The sequence below is a fragment of the Strix aluco genome, chromosome 5 (assembly GCF_031877795.1).
Source record: "Strix aluco isolate bStrAlu1 chromosome 5, bStrAlu1.hap1, whole genome shotgun sequence".
Taxonomy (NCBI): Eukaryota; Metazoa; Chordata; class Aves; order Strigiformes; family Strigidae; genus Strix; species Strix aluco.
The window spans coordinates 44,015,751-44,038,179 of NC_133935.1; the positions used below are offsets into that span (position 1 = coordinate 44,015,751).

Consider the following 22,429-nt stretch of genomic DNA (forward strand, 5'->3'; position numbering starts at 1 on the left):
CCAAGATATGCTGCATAGTGCATTAATCCACCCCCACATTGAATATGATGAAGTTACTAATTGAGACATTAGGGATTACTGAGATCATTCAACACAGCTGGACCACTGACCTTCACCCATTAAAAATAGAAGCAATGTTAAAACTACATACACCAAGTCAAAGAAAAAGCCCATCAATTAATTCAATTGAGTTTTTAATTGAACCAGACCAGTTTCTTTCATATGTCAATGAAAGAAGGAAAAATAAAACAAAGCAAGTCCCTTCAGAATGAAAACCTAGAAGATAACTGCATAGTATGACAAATGTTCATAAAATTTATGAGGCTTTTTTATTTTTTCTGAAAATCATACCAAATTAATTATTATTCTGATTAATCTTAAATCAGTATCATCAGAGATGCATTATATCCACACCATTCATTTTTGGAGAGGAGGAACTGAATTTCCCTGTGCCAAAGGCAATTAGTTCAGTGAGATGAAAATTCAAATAGTGATAACCCTGTATAACCTTCTAAGATGCACTAATGTGTCAGTATTTGAATTCCCTACTAATGTAGGATTGTCTGTATTTATACAGGAAAAATCTCAAATAATACATGAGATATTGAACAGAAAAGCAGTATTTCAGCTATCCAAAGCAGAACAGGAGGGAAGAAAAAGTCAGTATAATGAGGTAATGATATTAGATAGACAAGGAATATGTCGCAAAATGGCATACAATACTCCAGGCTGCCTCTCCTTTCTAATGGATTTGAAGATCCAGAGAGCTCGAGGGATTGTGACTATGCATTCCTACCCTAGGGAACGGGGAGAATGGAAAAGAGATAACCTCCAACACTGCTGCAGCTGACAGAGATTCTTCTCAGCACAAGCTGCGAAGAGTTTTATTTGCGGTGTGCACTGTATCATGTTTCATCTGAAATGCCAGATGTGTTGTTTTGCTTACAACTATGAGGTTTGCTTCCATGCCACTGCTGTCCCTGGACATAGAGCAGAAAGGCCCATGGGGGACTTACTTTGCTAACTTACTGAGCTCATTAAACTGACACATCCAAATCAGGAGTACAAAAAAAAAAAAAAAATTAAAATCATTCTAACCTATGAAAGAGAGAAATTACAAAACTATATTTTCTTCCAGGGTTAGTTTGAGTGAACTGGTATAAAAAAAAGTGTCTCTTGAGTATTTGTTTTCAGAAGAGAAATAAAATGAGGAGGGACGACATAAATATCTCAAAATAGCATCATACAGAAAGAAAGATGATAGAATAGTACATCAAAGATGCCGTCCATATTCTAGAGTGGTCAGTGTGGGGAATTATCTGCAACTAAATGCTTTATAAAAATGGATTCCATTTTGGAACCAGGGAGTACAGATTTGTTTATAGCACATAGCTAGCTGGTATGTTAGAAAACATGAAGAGTAAGTGTATTCAGCAGGGTATATAAATATGAAATATGAAGATGAATTAAAGACAGTAATATTAAATACTTCATACCTTGATTGTAATATTCACAGTCATAAGCTAAAAGAAAAAGAAAACAAGCACATTTTATTACAAAGTAAGAACAGAATCTATGCATATCTGCATCCTAAAAATGTAAAAGTCATTTTCATCAGAGGAAGTTTCATTTCCCATAATATATTTCAGTCAGTGACTTTATTTCCTTAGACTTTTATTCAGTGACATACAGCTGTATTTAAATAGATGTGCCAGGACAGCAGACCTGCAGCATGAATTAATCGACAGCCAAGAGCTGTTGCTACTGTCAATGAAAAGTAGAACAGACTGAATCTCATTGCAGTCCTACACAGAACACTGGATGTACCCCAGATCTGGTACACCGGTGCCTTTCCAGCAGTCTCTGCACTGGCATACCCTGAGCACAGCCAGGCGTCTTCAAGTAAGACAGCAAATTTGGGTGTATAAGACTAACCAGCTAGCACACAGACAGCTTGAAAAATGTGAAGTAGTACATTTATTATGTACCTGCTTCTGTCATATTTGTATTACTGGGCAGCAAAAGGCCAAAAATGACTCAAAAGATTAGCTCCAGTGCAAGGCCAGCCCAGGTACATACCACAGAGTGAAGGAGATCGCCAGTGAATTGCTGCTCCTTGCTGGCAGCACTTGTGGGCATAAGCTGCGATACTCGTACACAAGCACTCACAGTCCCCACCAAGATTGCAGTTGCACGTATCTGTGTGACAATTTTTGACAAAAGAAGTCACATCAATCTGGGGGGGGGAGGAAAAAAAAGAAAAAAAGAGGGCTGGTGACTTAATTGCATGAGCTGTACAAATTCCTGTTGCACCAGTTTCAGCAGGAGTGCTACCTCTGGATTGACTGAAGGAATTTAACATAAATAAGATATTTTCTAAGGTTTGGGTACATTCCTATACAAAATTACACTTTGAATGATCAGCTTGTACCTATGTTACAGGCCAAGAGAAAATTTCAGTTAGTGGTTATTAACAACTATGTCTGTCCACACACTTGTTCATTGATTTTGGAGAGTATATTGAGCTGGAAGTTCTGTTTTTATAAAGCAAATACTGCCATCTATAGTCATCCTGTCAGTTTTGCATGAACAACAAAGTAAGAGCTGCAGCTCTGATTATCAAGTAATTAATAATTTGTAGAGGGGGGTTTGGTCAGGGAAAGAAAGCTTGACCACAAACCTTCATTAGATCAGAAACCCACATCCTCACTCTAAAATCCTATCACATTATTTCGTGGTGTTACATGATACAATATTTCTTGAGTTTTAATCATCTTTTATGTATGTTGAGGAACATTTCCAAAACAGTTTTGTTACTCAACACATGGAATGTTTAAAGCAATGCTTTTCTTTGGTTTAGACTCTGGTCTAGCTCAGTCGTAGAACACTCAAACGGTACATGTCATATTACAGAAATACCATCACAGTAACAAAGCAGCACTTATCTAACATGGAGACAGCTTCTCAGCTGGCAGTTGCTAGAAGCTGGCAGGGATACGAAGAGTCTTTTTCTGCCTTCACTGGAGAGAGATGCCATTTTGCTTTCATTCTTTTTCTTATTTTGAAAACAGGGATACCACTGGGGTGTGGGCACAAGCCTTAGATCCCTTGAAAATGGCTGTAATAGCTTCACAGGAACCACCAAACAGCAGATTCGCTCCAAAGAGCTCAACCTTTCTCTCATTTCTGCAGGACAGCAACATGGGTCAGCAACATCCTGCTGTTGTAACAAACTGTGAGCCTCGGGTCAAAGCTCCTGCTAAGTTCAGGAGTTATGAGGAAGACCTTTTTTTCTGTGAGTGTTGAGGCTCCTCAGCCCCTGCTGAGTTCAGTGCTTAGCTGGGCAACTGCAATCCATCAGTCGCTGCCACCCAGAGATGCAAGATTTTGTCTCCCTGAAAATAGGATTTTCCAGCCTCAGCTGAACTCTACGGCTGCCTGTCCCACAGGCGGGAGCTTGCCTCCATGCACAGCAGGATTTTCCACCACCCACACAGAAGGAGCCACTGTAAGAGCGCTGCTCCAAACACATCCTGAAACCCACACGTACACTTTCTGTTCCTTCTGTGCCCCCAGTGTCAGTCTCTGGCTTATTTCCTTGGTGTCCAGTTCCCCACCCATGCAGCCAGCAGTCAGCTGCAGATATCCTTGACAGGAGGTCACTTAACATTACATGTGTAAGAGCTGTATTTTCATGCGCTGATGAAATAGGTTGTAAAAACACCTGAAAGATGTTTGCTTTACAGGCTGTCCCATACAAGATGGATATGTGCATGTAAAAACCCTTGACTACTAATTAAATGACGTGTTTTGCACCTGACATACATTTTTTAACATAATTATGCTAGATTTCTGGCATAATGTTTACAAATTTTAAATCACAACCTGGATAATATCTAGAAAATGAATGTTCAAGAGAAAACATCTTTCTTTATAAGTTATAATAATACAGCTCCTTAAAAACTCTTAAAAGTTCCATTTTTATTTATTACTTTCCACTTTGAAAATACACTCATCACTGTGTTCTCAGGCACATGCTCAAAAAATTCTTTACATAGTAACTAAAGTCAACATTAATAAATCTCTCAAGTTAAGCTATTGCAACCTCCTCCTCAGGCAAATTCCTAACCATGTTGATATCAAACTTCAGTCCTGAAAGTCAGGAGGTTCAGCGGGGACATCTAATGATCTCATCTAGTATTAATAGTTGTAAAGAAAATAAGAGACTGAGATGAAATGTTGTAGTATTCTTGCTAGCACAGGTGTAAAGAAACACCTTCAATAATACCTTTGTGAGGATAAATCAGAAATATGGCAAAATGTGTAGAGCATGTCTTGCATTGATAAAGGGTGGACTAAAATGGAATAAAAGATTCCCACATAAGCTATTGTTGTCTCCATCTTGTCTAGACTGAACTTAAGGACATTCTTGTAACTCAAGTCCCAGGCTCAGCCAGGTATTGGGAAAACAAAAACACCAAACCTCAGAGCTTTGATAAAAAGCAGATGAGAAGCTGTCAGCCAATTAAAAATACCAATAGCTCTGAAGCTGAAATCTCACTCTCTCATATTTCTTCCTATATTGAGCAGAACAGTTAACAAAACCATTTGAGATAAGCTGTAAGCACATTACACAAACATTTTAGAATCCTGCAATATATACAAAAGCCTTAAAAATCTAGTTACCTATATAAATAAAACCTGAAGAGAACAGAACCTTGATTATCCAGTCTACTAACTCATGGCTCACAGTTATCACTATTATGTTTAGGCTCCAGTCTTGAAAGGAACAAGGAGCTCTGCACAAACATAGCCCACCCACATAGAGATACTTGCAGGGCTCTACTCTGTATTCTCCACAGCATTCAGGCTGAGGGGAATGGCAAGAAGAAATTAATTACTGGAATTTTAATATTTTCATATATGAGAGCACAGCTTGGATATTTAATAAACTTACCACATTGCGACAAGGTGCAAAAACATCACTGTATAAAATTGAGCATTCCTTTTTGGCATAAGGGAACTTGCTCTGATGTACCTCACATGGTCTTAATGTTTCGTTTGGGCTCTTGCACTTAAAAACAAGCAAAAACACCACAAACATTTTATATGAAGGTGTGTTTATCATGGACTCAGGTACACTATAGTATCATATAATTCAATACCTGCATACTCAGAAAACAAAAATAGTTTAAATGCTATCTTCTTCATCTCCCCCTTTCCCTGATTTGTTGTTATAATTGGAAGCATTTGCACAAAAAAGAATCTTTGTGGTTTGTTCTGAAGTACTAAAACGTTCCTGCTGTCTACTCAGCGCATAAAGACAAAATGTTTTCTTTGTGACACATTATAATCATTACCAGAGCAACCAACTGTAACATCACAAACAAATCCATGGTCCAAATCCATCCCTGGTGGTTTTGCACTGACTTTAAATGGAGTCACACTACAGATGGCTTTAGCCCTGTAAGTTCAAATAAAGAAGCAGCGGTAGGAAGAGAGCAACCCATAAAAAAAAAAAAAAAAAGTCAAAGATCATTGTGATAACTCAAAAATGGCTGAGATACAACTCCCTCTCTTAAACTCTCTCTTCAAGAAGAAAAACGAACAAAAAAACATTACAAAACGACACTCAGCTCGGAAAACACAAGTTGATCCAAAACCATAGTCTCTTGGTGCAGCAGGGAAGATCAGGAAGGGGTAACAATGGATCCATAGGCAGCATTGGGGTGCCCTGACGCAGCCTCAGCCTGCAGTGCAGTCGCCCATCTATGCTGCCCTCCTGTGCAGATGCTCGGACGCTGCCATGGGGGGATGTGCTGCCACTCCCAGGAGGGAGAAACCCTGGAAGCATCCCAGGCTTCATGGTGCCAATGCAAGCACGTTTGCCATTAGCAGACTTGGGTTCTAGGCCTCCAGCTATCAAATACTCCTTTTCAGCATTTAGATTTTGCAGAAAACATGACCAGGGTACACCCCTATGAAGGCCAAAGGTCCTTTCTGAAAAAATCTCTAACGCCTACTGCAGAGGCAGATGAAGTGTCAAGTCTGGCCAAGAACAGGCTGCCTGTGAGGCCAATGTTGAACTCAGATCCTGAGTGCTCTGGCAGCCACAGAGATCGGAAGTTTACATTACATTTTACAAAATTATATATATACATATGGCCACAAAAAGGAAAGTTTGAGTTTGGTCTGCATAAGCAAAAGTTTTAACATCCTAGAATCCTATGCAAACACTACACACTTTTTAAAAGAAGCTACTGAACTGATAGATTGGAAAAGAAAAACTCAAACACTTCATACAAAGTATTTACACATTTCTTTATGTACCACCTTCTAGTTGAGCAGTATAGCCACCAACACTACACATTTGCCTTGCTTGCTCACACAATTTAAACATTTTATGTAGAGTTAAATAGATCCAAAGGATGATATTGAGGGAGTGAAGCCTCAAAATCTTTACTCCAAAGCAGAATAGGTATCATATTCTTTCATGAGGTGAGAGATTTTGGTTCAATTTCCTGCTGTGAGTCAAGGAGAGAACAGATTAAAAACTGGTTCTCACAGACATCCTAAGGGAGTGCTTTACAAATACTGATTTTTTTCATTCTCCTCAGAAACTATGTTTCCATACTGGGTTGTGACTGTTGCTGATCTGAGCCTTTTCTGTCTCACCCCTTCACCGCCACTGCTTTGTCAGTTTGTTCTCTGTTTACAAACTGCAACTAAAACCAAAAAAAAAAATCACCAATTTTTTTTCAGTAACTTTTTTCCAGACCTTTTTCCAGCATTCAGACTCTATTTACTTTCAATATCCTAATGCCTCCAACACCAGGGAAATCACAATTGTTTTTAAAATTGAGCTGAATCCAAAATATCAGAACCAATGTATCTAACTTTGTAGAAAATTGAAATCCAGACAGCTATGATAATTATCTTATATAGGGAAAAATATATTCTTCCCTAAAGACATTGTTTTGTTTCATTTATATTCAGTATATGTTTGCTATGACATAAGACATTATTAACACGTTTCACATCTACAGACATAAAAATTAAAATGTCCTCTAAAAATTAAAATGGCCATCAGTTTAGAAAATCCCTGTACATCAAGTGCTTATAACATGTTCCTTTATAAATTAAAATTATAATCTTTTTTTTCTAAATTTTTACTGGACATGGGACTTACCTGTCCTAATACCCAGCTGTCTCCAAACACCTGTGCATTTCTCACCTCCATGTTGTTTGATGTAGTCAGATCATTTGAAGTATATTTGTCAAAATTTCCACACAAACCTGCCAGTTTACCCTAAAAGAGAAGATGGATTTTTTTAAAATGTACTGATGGTCAACAATCAGTACAAATTACATATGTAGAATAAAACATGCTTAAACTGAAAGAAGTGAATGTAACTCTGAAACACTTTGAAAATATCTGACACGCTGTTATGCTTAAGTTCCAAATTGCAAATAACTTTTAATAGAAATTTATGTTTTCCTTTTTTCTTCCTGTTTTCCAGAACCTGTTCATACTGTCTGCCTGTGAAAAGGAACTGGAATCTAGTCATAATTTTTTCTGAAAGCTTAGTAGTTCATCCAGTCCAAACTCAAAAGTTCAGGTGAATTACCTCATGACTGTGAAGCCTGACTAGTTGTTGTCATTAAAACTTGCTGCCTCTAATTTTAGCTCACAATAGCAAGAACACTTGTAATAGCAGTTACAAAAGAGACAGCTGCAATTTTCTTGTGTTGAGGCACATGCTGCTGATGGAAGAAGTATGTATACACGCATACACATATACATACATAGAGAAAAAGGTATTTCTGCACAACAGTAAAATGTAGAGTTGGATTCCTAGGGTGCTGTGGCTCACTAATGAATTCTTTTTCCTCGAGACATTATTTCACTGAACTAGAGCATCTGGAAGAAACAGTCATTGGAACAGAAAGAGCTTGTACTATTTGTGTCCCTGCATGCAACCTGTGGAACTCAGCTCCCTGCTAGCTTACCCAAAAATAGAAGTTTTTTTTCACTATATGTATTGATGGCTGATCAATCAGCTTGTATGTGAAGTAAGCATTATATGGCTATAACCAGACTAGATGGTCATTGTAACTTTTACTAACACTTAAAAAAATCTCATATTCTATTCTAGCATAGAATGCTTTCTTTTCTTTTAATGGAAAGAGCATCCTTTCAATACATGGCTGAGATAAAGCAGGAATGTAATTATCAAATGTGCACATAAGGTTACTCTGCCAGGACCCAAAGACTGAGTTGCAGAGACACCAAGGCAGATGATGATGTAGGAATGGACCAGAGAAGAGCAACTGGCAAGAGAAGGAGCCTCATATTCTTCCCTACGTCATGGCTGAATTCTGTCACAGTATATTTATTCAGTTTAAATGTCAGTTTTGGTCTAGATCCTTTCCTGTATCTTGTCTTCTTAATTTAAACCCAAGATGTGACTCCAATCTGTTCATCTCAGCAGCCTCTACTACATCTCAGGGTGCAGTTCCATCATCAGCCTAATCCAATCTGTGCTACAAAACTGCTGTCTTCCATCTCACTAGATATGGAAAGCTTCTTTTCCATTGGCTTCAGCAATTATGAAAACATGCAGTGAACTGGCTAACTGAAAACTAGCCCTCTCTTTCCATCCTCAAAGTAACTTTGAGTCAGAGCCGAAGCACTGCATATCTGCAAGGTTGCAATGTGTGGAGCAAGAGAGTAAACATGCGTGTAGGAACCACCCCTTCTCTTCAGGAGTCCAGCCATTAAATTACATTCTCTGTCTTCTTACCTGGGACATGCTAGCACTGTGATAAACAGCTATATCACTGGGAAATTTAGTCATGAAGAAAAAACAGTCACAGTTATTGAATAAGAGATCACAGCAACACAGAATGCTACACAAAATCTCAGGTTTTTATTTTGGCTCACCTTCCATCGAGGTCCAACTTTAACATGCATCATTGTCTTCTTATCCCACAGAATTGTAATGTCCTGTTCTGGAAAGTGTATCACAGTATAATATCCAGCCTTCCAAAGCTGATAGTTAGATTTGTTTTCCTGTCCCCTTAAGGTCTTCTGACAGAAATGAATATTTATTAAGATCTAATAAAGTAATTCTACCAAGGTATGCAGCTGATTAATAACAAAGTGTATACTGAAGAACACTTTAGCATATAGCTGATCAATAATATTACTAGAAATGTTGTTGAATACTTTGATATTTTGTCTTTTCAATCATTCAAGTTTGCTTTGATTTTGTACTTTTGATTTTGTACTTTTGTTTCCCTTTCAAAACCAAGTGGAAAGAAACAAATAAATGTCAATATGCTTCAACTCCTTGAGGCTTTTGAGTAGTCTTCTTTGTAGGACAAATAGAACTTGAAAAAAACAATGAAAATAAGATTTTACCTGGGACCTGCAGCTTTATCCAGGCCTAGACACTTGTACTATTACAAGTACTGAGAGATGTTTCCAAAAACATGCTCCTTTAGACTTGTAACTTTACAATGCTTCTCTTAAAGAGCAACCCAAAGGGAAAGAAAATAACTAACCTGCTTCTCAGAAGGTTCACTAAAATAAATCTCAGTGTCTCCAACAGTGATGAAAATATTCTTCGAGCAAACAATATCATTGTCAAAGCACTTTTTGTTCTGAGCAATTATAGATATATTTGAGTTATCTGTGCTCTGCAATATGAAGTAGAAATCATTTTACTTGTAGGTTCAATTGCATTTCACTCCTGCAGATTTATTCTAGGCTTACCATCACAAAAAGATATATAACTCAGTATTTACACATCTTTGAAATAAAATTTAAGAAAGCTGCTAAACAAGGAATGCATGTTTAAATTCAAAGCTGGACCCACAACCAACTCAAACTTTAAACACAAAGAGCCATTACATTCAGCTGTAAATCCTCTTTCTGAGGACTTCACAAAGTCAGAGGATCAGCCTACCCCTAAAATAAGAGTCTGGTTTAGACTTTTAAAATGTGCTCATACATGGTATCCAATATTTACTGCACAGTATGGTTGTCAAAATTGAGACATGCTATAAAAAGAGCTTTATTTTTAAACCAAGGTACATGAGATCAAGCTGGTTTCATATTTTTAAAAACAAGAAACCTACCATCTGTCAGTAGTAGAACAATTTTTGTACCACCACACATCAAAATTCAGAAAACCATGAGTCATGCTCAATGCTATTGGAGGGGGCAAAGGTTTCTGCTGACATTTTTGTTTGTGTTTTTTTTTTTTCTTTAACAGTTAGAAGATTTGTGTACTCTGTTGTCTGATGGCTTAGTACCCAAAATTCAAAATTACTGCCTTCCCAATCCCATATCTGTTGGCTCTCCAGCTTGTAAATTAATTTTGCATTCTAGGCACATAAAATCACTTCTGCACCTTGGCTCAACATGTCTGTTTATTCGCCTACAGCTTCTGTGGTTCTCCTGTACCCTGAGGTAAACAGACATGCACCTTGTAATTCCCCATGCTAGGAGTAGTATTGGAACAAAGAAGACCAGCTGTATTTTCAGAGTTGGTAACACTACCACAAACAAAAATAAAGTTGAGTTACTGTTATTATTTCTTATTTTAATTTGCCTTTCAGTTCATTTCTGTATTAATTGTTGAAAGTCAACAAGGAGCCATAACTATAGAAAAGACTTGAGTTAACTTAATAACATTAATATAAACCAGTAGTAGTGATTCTGAATCCAGTTTAATTTTTGATCAAATTCAATCTTACAGTCATTACAAACTTGAGCCAGATATGAAATAAAGATCTTGGAGGTGTAAAGCTGTTTATCTCACCTGCTCAGCCATCCAATCTTACATGAGACACTTGGGTAGCGTTTGAAACAAAAAGATATTTAAACTTCCCTTGTTAGTCCCACCCTTCTTTAAACACTCTCTGAGACTATGACTGGCTGAAACTAGTTGCAGGTGCTAATGGACACAATGGGTAAGGTGGGAATGGTGGCTTTCAGCAGTTCGCTAGTCCTGGGAACTCCTCTTGGCTCCCAGCAACGCTCTCAGAGAGCTCCACTTGGCCTCAATGTGAGGGGTCCCTTGCCTTGGTTTGTGCCCACAGCATCTCTCTCCAGAGCTTTGCTCCCTCCCTTGGTCAGTGTACCCCTGAAAGGTTCTGCGTAGATACTCCTAACTACTCCCTGACTGTCTCACATTCGTACCCTTATTTGTTCTGTGCTCATCAGAATTGAAGAATAAAAAAAACATATCAGCAATTTTTCCTCACCAGTGAGAAACACTGCATACAGAAAATACTGGTGCTACAGGAAGCAGCTTTTTTTTTTTTCCCTTAATAAAAGTCATGGTGACCAAACTGTTTAAAGAACACGTTAAATTTAAACAAACAAACAAGCCTAGATGATGGGAAGTGTTTTTGTTGACACACAGAGGAGGTGCTACAGCTTTGCTGCCCTTAGTCTAGCATGGCCCACAAGCCAGAGGATGCTGCTACTTGGTATAGAAAACACTCTACAACAAGTGTGAGCAAATGCAATGAACACGAGGTAGGGGAGACTGCCTGAAAGCTTTGTTACCCTAATGTCAGGGCTTAAGAAACGGGTGGTATGTGTTAGCAATTAGCTTGGAAGACAACAGTTAAGGTGGGTAAAGTTAGCCACTAGCTGGTAGTGGTAAGAGAGTGTAGGAAATCAGCTCTTCGTGATTTAGCAGGGCACCTCAGTTTAAAAGTACTGAAAGATTCAGGGTAAAGCAAAGTTCATCTGTTTCATTCTGTTATAAAGTTGGTTTAGGTTGCACTCAGAATAAAATTGGTCACTACCTTTTTGGGAAATGCACTGTGTTTTAATTAAGCCAGGCTTGCTGCTGGAGTCAGTCCAGTAATTATTCCCCTCCAAGTCAGATAACAGCCCAGAGCATTTTTGCATTTATTGGAGGTGACGTGGTAAATTAAAAAGGAGACAAACTCATTAGTTTGGTAGATAGGATGCAAGCTGATACATTCTGTGCTGGCCAAATGAAAAGTGAGAAAGGAAGCTACCTCCCCACCATGAGACAGTTCAGAAAAGGACTTTCCTTGAAGTCTATGGGTCTGTTTGATGCCTAGGACATTGTGGGCTGTTTTCATTGCAGAGTTCATTCCTCTTCAGTTAGCTTAACCTCAGCAAAAGGGGACACTCTGATTTAATAGGAAAGCAATGTCTTCACTGTAAGAAAAGAGATGGAGAGCTTTATTTTAAATAAGGATAGTTAATTCAGGCTAATTATCCCACAGTAAAAATACACCTTTTTTGGCAATGAATACAAGTTCTTGGAGCAGCAGTGGTAGCTGTACTAGCCATGCTAATTGAAGCTGCTGCCTGTGCCTTCTGACAGTCCAGGCCAATCCCTTCAGCTGAACAGCATCAACACAGTCAAGTCAGAAGTTTTTGTGTATGGTTGGGATTTGAGCCAAGGGCAAAAGTTGAGTTATATTTCAAGCTAACTCTGCAGTAGAGAAAAGCCTGGAGACAAGGGAGTGTTTTGCTGACCAAAGCCAGAACAGGGAGTCCTGAAGACATGTGAAGTATTTCCTTACTTGTAGGACTGCATGTTGGTGTTAAATTACTAGAAATTATGCAGGATGGAAGTGCGGAGAGACAGTAGTGGTAGTTCAGTAGAGCTATGAGTAAACTAGCCATTTAAGAAAAGGGGCTTTGCATTAAATCCTGCATCTTCTCTGCTTTCTCTCTAATTAAATCTCAGACCTAAACCCAACTATAAAAACACCATTATGGATTACGTATCTCTTGTGGCTCAAAGCTTTCACAGCAAGATTTGCTTTCCATACATACCCTTGCCATTCTCTCCATACACCACAATAAAAATTGAGTCCTTTTCCAGCCATACAGTACCAGCCAAATTCAAAGTTGAATGGCAGTTTCTATAATGGTCTTCAAATTATTCTGTAACTGATACATGTGCAGCCCCTTCTTTCAGCAGGAAAGAAATAAAGTGCAATTGAAACTTAGCACTTAACTACTGCCAACACAAAAGAACAGGGAATATTCAGATAAAGTGAGGATCATCTTTTAATGTTTGTATAAGACAGTGAGGTCTTGGGCAAATCTTGACAGCTCTTAGGGACTGTGATAGTGTAAATGACAATGATCAAGTTCCATCTCTCTAATCTGCACTGGATCCACACAGGTATGAAAACAAGCTTTTGTCACTACTGCCGGAAGAAATGTCTGAGTAGACACTAGGAGCAGGTCTAATGAATAACAAGGTGGGGGGTTTTGTTGGTTTTCTTTTTTTTTTCTGCACAGTCTCTTTCCAAGTCAGAGTCACTCTTTACCTTTTTAGGTAAAATGCACCCAACAGGGGATGTACTACAGTTCATCATGTGAAACCTACTTACGCTGACACAGACTAGAAATAAAATGGTTTTCCCACTGCAAGAGTATCTTCCCACGTAAATTACCATATCCAGCCTGTTCCAACTTAATATCAGTTTCTTTGTGATAACATGGAGTTGCCAAGCAACAGGGAAGACAGAGTCACAGCTCTGGGCAGTCAGTCAAAAGCTCATTGTCAGTCCTGCTTCTCAGGACATTCTTTTTCTAGACTTCACTGCACTTTTTTTCCATATTTCTTCCTAGCCGAAAAAGCAAAGCACTGCTTTCCTTTTTTTTTTTTTTTTAGTAGTGCTTGGGAATGTTAGGGTTTAGTTTTGTTAGAAACTTTCTATTTCAATATCACATTAGAAATTTTCTATCGCTATCAACCAATAATAACACTGTGCAGTGTGCTTACATAGTCAAAATGCAGCCTGGTAGAAGACAATTTAAACATGCCTGTATTTATCTTCTTTGAAAGTTTCATTAAAATCTCTCCAACTGTTCAGTGTAAAGACTCATTCTTTTCCATTCTTAATACCCTGATTTCCCCTTTTTTTTGTTGTTTTGTTCCCTACAAGACACTAACTTGCTAACTAGAATGGCCATAAAATCATCTAGGGACATACTGGGAATTGGAAAGAGATAGATTAGTTCTATTGTCCTTTTGTTTTTATGACTCCTTAGAGGTCTTCATGTATAGCCACATGCACAAACAAATGCAAAAACCTCTAAAAATGCTGAAAAAAAATATACAGTATTTTAAAAGTTAGAATTTGCTTTCTCCTTCCTACATATTTTCAGAGAGATACCATTAGCTCTGCTCAGATTTAATGTTTCAGGAAATTTTATGGAAACTCAGAATTAGTTTGGTGGTTATTTATTGGGCTCTGAGTTTCCTCTGCAAGAACTTAACATTTGGAACTATCACTCCCAGTAAGCTTGATCCAAGGAGAAGTAGAGCATCAGTGCAGATTCAGTGACTATTTAGGCCTAAATATTTAAGTGTTTTTGGAGAGCAGACAAATGCCTTGGCACCTGACATGGTCTTGCTCTGTTAGTTTCTTGTGCCATTTTATGGGGGGGGTTGATCTCCAAATAATCAGTGAAAACACATTCATTATGGAAAACTCATTCACAATTAACACCAAGGAGGATCTCCTATTGGAAGGCTTCTTTCATTTTGATGGTGTGATAATTTCTTCTGTACCATTTCAAAATGATATATATACATTCCGTATAACTATTTAATCCCTGCTTTTGCTTCCTGTACAAATTTGTATCATCACTTGCTTTTCCCCATAACTATTCAAACATTGGAGCAATATTGCTTGGAGTCAGCAGATGGCACTGATACACACTGTCTCAGTTTGGGAAGAAATTCATGTGAAAGTTGGGAAACAATATTATAGGAAAGATAGTAGGTGATCTTCTTACAGGAGGGAGAAAAGGAATAGTAATAGTACTTATTTTTCCACTGATGTTATGTATTTCCATACAAATATTAAAAAACCAAAACAGAACAAAATCACATTTAGGAACTAAGGACCTATGAGATATATTGCTCACGCACACACACATGCACATAAATTCTCTTTTCCTCAGCATCTTCTACAGAGTTGCAGATTATGTGATTATTTTCACTTAAAATACAACAGAAACTTGCAATACACCTGTAAGATATGACACATTTCTAGCATTGTAGCACAGTTGAGTAGAAATGGAGGAGACCAACATGACTGAGTAGATTCACTGATAAAAATTCAAAGGGAGTGAGATTATTCCAGCTACTGACTCACCCTCAGACAACTTCCAGGTATCTGCTAATGCATTCATGATAACTCTTTCCTATTGCTTTAAGAGTGACTTCCCAAAAGGATATCCTCAGGCAGAATAAACTCTCAACAACTCTTGAGAAAGATGTATTACAAGTATCTGTGTGTATGTTACAAGCAATAGGAAACATAAATCATTATATCATATTTTCTTTATTATAGATAGGTTTTTTTAGTAGATTTTATGGCAATATAGAGTTCTTGGGTGACTGAGGTTTTGTCAACAATATTTTCTGAATTCAGATAATTTTTAAAATCTACTGTTAATAATGAAAACTACATGATGGAATAGTTTACATGATATGCTTCAAAATCTTGTTCTAAGTCAACATTTCTTAGTTTTGAAAAAGTTGATTAATCAGAGATCACTGGAAAAGTTTTGTTTTTCTTTTTTATATTTTAAGAGAACTATATTAAAAGGTTTGAGAAAAGATCATTTAAAACAGATTTTCTTTTGTTTCATTTACTTGGCTTTGCCTGCTTGTGTATCAGATCTGGCTTTTGCACAGGTCACATTACTGCAATCCCTTTCTAATTAAAATTGAGATATTCTGAGATTAAGGATTTGGGAACATTCAAATATTCGTTTCCAAGTGACACATTCTGCAACATGAGCTATTCTGAATAACAAATCAGCAGCAAAGTTGATGGTGTTAGTGTTAAATATCTAAAGAGGTATTTATATGATACCTTTTACTATTGTTTTATTAATAAGTGCATGTTAAATGTCAATATTTTATCATTGTTCATTGTAATGATAAAGCACAACATAACAGGAATAAAAAAGGACAAGACATAGTGGTGATAAATTTGCCTTTTCCAAGCTCTAGCAAATGATGGCAGGAGCTAGAAAACTGAAACTTGCACAAAGCTTTTATCTTTTTAAACATAACAAATGTTAAATGTGTTTATTTACATTGCTGAAGTTTAGTTTCTATGCATTCAGAAAAAAATCCCTCATATCCTAACCTAAACCAGAGTAAATTTAATTCACAGTTCTTGTAGCTCACTAACACCCAGAGTCCGAGGCCATAAACTGCTAAGCAGCATCTACAGGTGACTAGCCTGAGCATCCTCCGCTTCAAACATAGCAAAAGGCTTTCATTTTACTGCTGCCAACATATCATACAGCTGCCTGAAACAGCAGCACATGATGCTGGGTTTTGCTCATCTTTCACTGCTGTGTCAGTAGAAGATGGGCATCAGCAGTCCACAAAGCTGTACCAACCAGAGGCAATCCAACTCAGGCATTCTTTCAGTGAACTGCCTTTTCAGGCAGCCATCAGATTATAACATTTTAGAGTTAGTATAGCCAAAGGGCTGTTGGATGCTGAACATTAACTCAAAAGCAGAAACTCAAGGTGAAAAGGTCACTTTCTTCAAGCTGTGTGGTCGCTAAATGACAGGGTCCTCAGAAAGAGGATCCAACTTCTGAGTCACACCATGAAAATACCGCCTCCAAATTGCCATTCTCATGGCAAGAAACTTTTCCCCAAGCCTTTCCTGGAATCCTTCCATGCTAATCTGCACAAATTGAAAGAAATCTTTCCTTTGTTGAATAATAAAAGTGATTCATTCACTGCATAATTTAATGGTCTGGAGAATCAGATGGTGGAGACGGAAAGGCATGTAGAGGTAATTGAGTCTGAAATCACTGATCTGTAGAAAATGGAACCAGAGCATAAATCCATTGCCAACTGTAATCAAATCTTTTGCTCTCAGAAGGGGTAGAACAAATGGAAAAACAGGTACAAGCCAACGTTATCTGAGCACTGTGCTTTCCAGCTGAAGACAAGGATGGAAAGGGACATCTCCCACAGGGAGCTCACTACTGACCCTTACAGGACTTCCAGAGACCCAGAAAAAAGAAGGCATCCAGAAAGGTTTCCTCTGAAATCACAGGACTGATGAAAAGTGAACTGTTGGTATTCTTTGCAACTAGAGCAGGGCAAACTATTCACAGTAAATAATATTTTCACCCAAATGTAGTCTCTCTTTTTTTGGACACAAATTTGCACACAAATTGTCAAGAAATACACCATTGTTTCTACACAGTTACTGTTGCTGTAAATTATTTGACAAGTGGTTTAGGTGGGCATATTTTGGCACATCACTTACTCATGAAACTATTTGCTGGAATGTGGCTTTGAGGATTAGATATGTTAATTAAAAAATTAAAGGCATTTTGATTGGAACCCCATGTTGTAGTTTTATTCCCTGAATAGATGAAAATTATTTTTAGAGTCAGGTTTCCAATTTTAAACATGTTTAATTTCAAATTCAACATTATTTACTTTCCCATTAAAATCTTCAGAGTCTATTAAAAGAAAATATTTGTCTTAACTATGAACAGCCAGCTTGACAATGTTGGTTAACCATGAACTTGCAGCTTGAGTCCTCCATAGGGTGACTAGCAGCAAGCAGAATGTACTGATTTTACAAACAGGCTATGAGAGAGACCATGCAAAATACTATTTCATTCTATAGGTTTGCCAGCTTCATGGATCTACAGACTGGCTACCTGGCACAAATGACATTGAAAAGATCTGCACAAAAAAATTAAAGATATTCAATAAATAAGGGGAAATGGGGTAAAGGATACTTCTGCCTCCTCGGATGTGACAAATGAGTAATTGAAGAACTGTTGCTTTGTGTGTGATTGCTCTAGCCTATGCCCAGTCATCATTTAACAAATTTACCAATCAGGATAAATAAATGAGCAAGTAATGAGTAAAAGATTGTCAGTGCATCAACCAACTTCTGTATTAAGCACTCTAATAAAACCATCATAAACTAAGCACTTTGAACTTGCCTCAAGTTACAAAAGAAGGGGTATGCAAGAAAAGAGGTCCCTTACTGTATTCCCCAGGGCAGACCAGATATCTAACACTGGGGACTACTCATCAATAGGATAATCATTTGGGAAACTGTAGTACTGGTTCACCAGATCATGCATGTTTTGTTAAAAGAACCTCTGCCTTAATAAATAGGCTCTCTTGTGGTGTCTCCTGACCCAAAGAGTTACATCTGCGTTTCTAATTGGCATAACAATTCAGTTATTTGATCAAATGTCTGGATGTTGTTTTCATGATCCTCCAACACACTAAAACTGGTGATAACTTTGGCTTTAAAAGAGCCTTCATGGTTGCCTCAAAAAGATTAAAAAGGTGACTTTAAAATGGCCAAACTCCCAATGTCAAATGAAAAGAACTGAAAATATTTTTATCACATACTTTAAAGTTAGGACTAATCCATAAAATGTGAATACTTGAGGATGAGGGCTTCATTCTGCTGACCTCCATCTTTCAGGATACAGGAATAAAACAGTCCTTCCTTTTCTTGGCTTTGGGACCTTACTGACAACCTACTGAAGTTAATAGAAAGATTTCGGTGGGTTGTTTTGGGTTTTTTTTTAAAGGCAGATAAGCATTACAACAGAGCTCCCTCTCATTCAGGATATTCTGATGGGTAGGCTATCCCTCTAAATTCTTGCTTGGAGACTCCCCCAAACCAGTAATTCTGCTTCTCAGAAGAGAATAAATCTGAGGGGTTCCAAGGCCACTGACCCTATAAGCCATAATAAATTCACGGAACTGCAGGACTGAAAATCACCACAAAGCTAGAAAAAGGCCAACACGTGTGATAGACGGCAATTTTACTATAAAAGCAGAAGTCTATGAAACAGACAAGTTGAAGAAATAGACCACAAGTACAAATAACATGCAGTAAAAGTTTTCTAGAAAAATAACATCATTTTGTTAGGGAAAGAACATAGCATTGTCAAAGACAGAAGGTAAGCAAGAAAATGGAAGACAGCAAGCTATTTAAACCTTTTTAATTAAGAAAGTGGTTGGCTTAAATTAATCAATATTCACATTAGCTAAAATGTTTACATGATCTACATTGATAAAACTTAAATGAGTTGGTCTGCTAAGATTTTTCTTTTTTTCCTTTGAAATTACTGAGGTTTTAAAATCTTAGAAGCAAATATTGATGTCTTCTCTGGGAATGTTATTTATCCATGCAGGGACTTCTCAGTGTGTAATGTAACTCCTAATTCCTTGAAAAGATTAAGTTATCATTTCATGAGATATTACTGCCCTAATTTTTTTAATTGCTGCGTTAAAACTTTTTGGTCATTTTCTGACCAATGGATATATCTGTTGCACTAGTTATAAAGGACTTTTTCATACACCTACTCTCACCTTAAACAAAAAGGCCAGACAGATGGTACTGATGTTTAAAACAAAGTTTGAAGTTTCATAATTGGCTGAAAGTTGATACTTGATTTTTCTCCCCTAAGAGCACAAGAGCTCCTTATTAAAAACATAGTAAAAGGTAAGGATGACTTCTTTGTTTGGTACAGTGCAATACAGTGACAAATTAAAGACCTATTCGAACAGATCACATTTAGGGGGGATAACAGCCAAATCAAACAGGGAGGGCTGGTAGCATGGATAGGAATAATGCATTATCATGCCTCTGGGAACATGGGATTCAGACTATAATTCTTGGGCTCAGTTTTACATCTGGGAAGAACTAGTATGCCAACAAATTTATTGTAGCTATCATTTCCTTTATTGCACTGCTACAACACCTTTGTTTAGAATATATAAGATAGCAGAGACAAAGCAGTCTACTTCTCACAGGAAAAAGATCAGTAAAAGAGAAAGGACATTATTACAGTGTTGTATATACAATATTACAACCACTTCAGGTGTTTCGTTTTCAGGTGTTTGGTGAGCCTTTTATGTGTTACACAAAAAAATCTGCCTTGTAACAGCACTGTGAACTACTATTAAGTCAATGGATTTTGTACTAGCAACTATCCAATCTATGATGTTCTGTAATACCTTACAGGTGGGGAACATGAAGCACACAGCACATCCTCCCCATGGCAGGGAGGTTGGACTGGATGATCTTTAAAGGTCCCTTCCAACCCAAACTGTTCTATGATTCTATGATTTAAGTTTAAAAAATATAAAAATGCTGGTTTGTAGAACAGGTAGCGTAGTGACAAGTCTGCCCTGGACAGCTGTGCCTGCCAAGGTGTTAGTCAAGGCATTTAAACTTTTGCAACTACATATAATTTCCCACCTTTCATCTGGCTTGTTTATTTGAATAACAGGCTATAAGAGTCAGGGCTGTCTTGCATATCTTCTGAACAAAGAGTAGCTCGAAGGAGATGACTTATATTACTCTGATACTACTATTAAAAAATGTCACTGCACATGGCCACAATATAGGGGAGGATGATTATAAAAAGACAGCCATGGAAACCTCTGCTCTAGGAACAACAAAGGTATTTCAAAAACCAGCAGCCTCATCATACTATCATGTCTGCACATATAATGTAGTTTAACCACATCAGTATGTGGTACAACTACATACATGTATGTGCTACAACTGTGGTGTAACTGTGTACATGCAAATAAAAGTCTATGTGAAATTGGAGAATGGAGGACACTTCGGATTATCACTCAGGCTGCCACTAGGAAGATGCCAATTACAACTGTTTTAAATATCTTTCTCACATAAAATTCCATTCCTGAATAGTAGTATCTAATTTAGCGCCTATCTTCATGGTAGCATTGTCACATCCCACAAGCATAGTTACAGTTATTTTTTCTGTTCACTGATTTGCATATTTCATTGTTGAATTTCATCCTCCATTTTATCATGCAGTGTTTTCTGCCATAAGATCTTCTGAACCTTTTGGCGGTCCATCTTTGTTTCAGCTGTTCAGACTGATTCTTTACCAATAGCATACTTCACCTCAATCCTCATATTACCTTTCCAAAATTGCTTCTGAAGATGCTGAACGCAGGTCTCAGCATGCATCCTTGTGGGATGTCAGCTGGAGTTCTCCATTCTAAAAAAAGGCCATTTATTCCTATCTTTTAACTCCTAACTTTTAATTCGTGCCTCCTTTCTCATCCTATGAGAGACTAGTCTCTAAAAAATATCTGTTGAAATCTGTCTCCAAAAGGTCTTTAAGCTAGAAAACCTACATATTGACCTGATCATCCTCATCCATGTTTGTTGTCTTCATGGAATAACTCAGAAGATTTATCATGCATTAATTTATTTTACAAAAAAACCAAGTTCAACTCTTCCCCAATTGTAATTTTCTTTATTATAACTTCTATTAATTTCCTTCACATATAAATCAGACATATTGGTCTGTTCCTGCCAAATTCAGCCATGGAGTCCTTTTAAAATATTTGGTTATACTGCAATCTTCCATTCCTCTGATTCCAGGATTGCACATCATGTAGTTCATCAGTTCTGTGTTTTAGTTCCCTCAAAGCCCTTAGGCATCTACTGTATGATCCCATCCTTTGTTTCTTTTTTCTTCCCCCTAAAACTTCGCCAAAAACTTCACGGTCAAAAATGAGCCCACAGATACATCATCTGTTCCAGACATAATTATGCAGTGCCTAATTTGAAATAAACAGTCCTTCAATACAGATCATGAAAGTTTTCCATATACTGAAGAGGAAAGAAAAATTATGAACAAATTAGGCCATGCTTTCTCACATTAGCTAAGTTTGAGGAAAAAAAAAAAACAGTTTGAAAAGCTGAAAAAATCCTGAAAAGTCTGAAAAGGAGATCTACATCAGCAGCATTTTCGTCATTTGTGTCATCATGTTCACCTGAAGGAAAAAAGGCCTGTTGGCAGTGTGCCACATGCCTTAATTATGTGGCTGCCAACTTTATTCTTGTACTCCAAATACTTGCAGTAGAGTGGCAAGTGACATTTGATTGTGAAAGCAGAACATTCTAGTATCATACTAAAGTTTGAAAAAGCAGCATGGATTTTCCTTACACATCTCTCTGGCTGGATGGCATAAGAATTAAAAACTGACAACCCACCATTCCACCTCATCATACAGGCAAGATGTTTTTACAGGTAAAGTAACACCTATTTTTTGCATCTTAAAGGAGGAAGGTTTGTGCAAAGGTTCATATACCTCTAAGAGTAAGAGTTCTTTTATGAGACAACATTATACATGCCAGGAGTTTGCTATGAGGTATTCTTATTATCCTTACTAAACCTCTCTTTTTTTTAACAAAGAAAAAAATCTGGAACTGATCTATTTTATTTCACAGCTGTGAATACTCTACTAAAGCACACATGAAAAACTATTTGCAGTAGTCCTTGTTGAGAAACCATGCTTTTTCTTAAGTTTAGACAGTCAGGGTTGACAGA

At 37.4% G+C, this 22,429-nt stretch overlaps 1 protein-coding gene across 1 annotated transcript in view; it reads right to left on the minus strand.

Annotated features, from left to right (window-relative positions):
* Positions 1 to 22,429, minus strand: part of OTOGL (otogelin like) — a 102,002-nt gene that overhangs the window by 42,383 nt on the left and 37,190 nt on the right. Inside the window, exons 26-31 of the mRNA XM_074825887.1 lie at positions 9,544 to 9,702; positions 8,945 to 9,073; positions 7,190 to 7,309; positions 4,958 to 5,074; positions 2,080 to 2,236; positions 1,497 to 1,523 (exon numbers count right to left, since the gene is read on the minus strand). Of these exons, the coding sequence (XP_074681988.1) occupies positions 1,497 to 1,523; positions 2,080 to 2,236; positions 4,958 to 5,074; positions 7,190 to 7,309; positions 8,945 to 9,073; positions 9,544 to 9,702 (709 nt within the window). The remainder of the gene's footprint in view (positions 1 to 1,496; positions 1,524 to 2,079; positions 2,237 to 4,957; positions 5,075 to 7,189; positions 7,310 to 8,944; positions 9,074 to 9,543; positions 9,703 to 22,429) is intronic.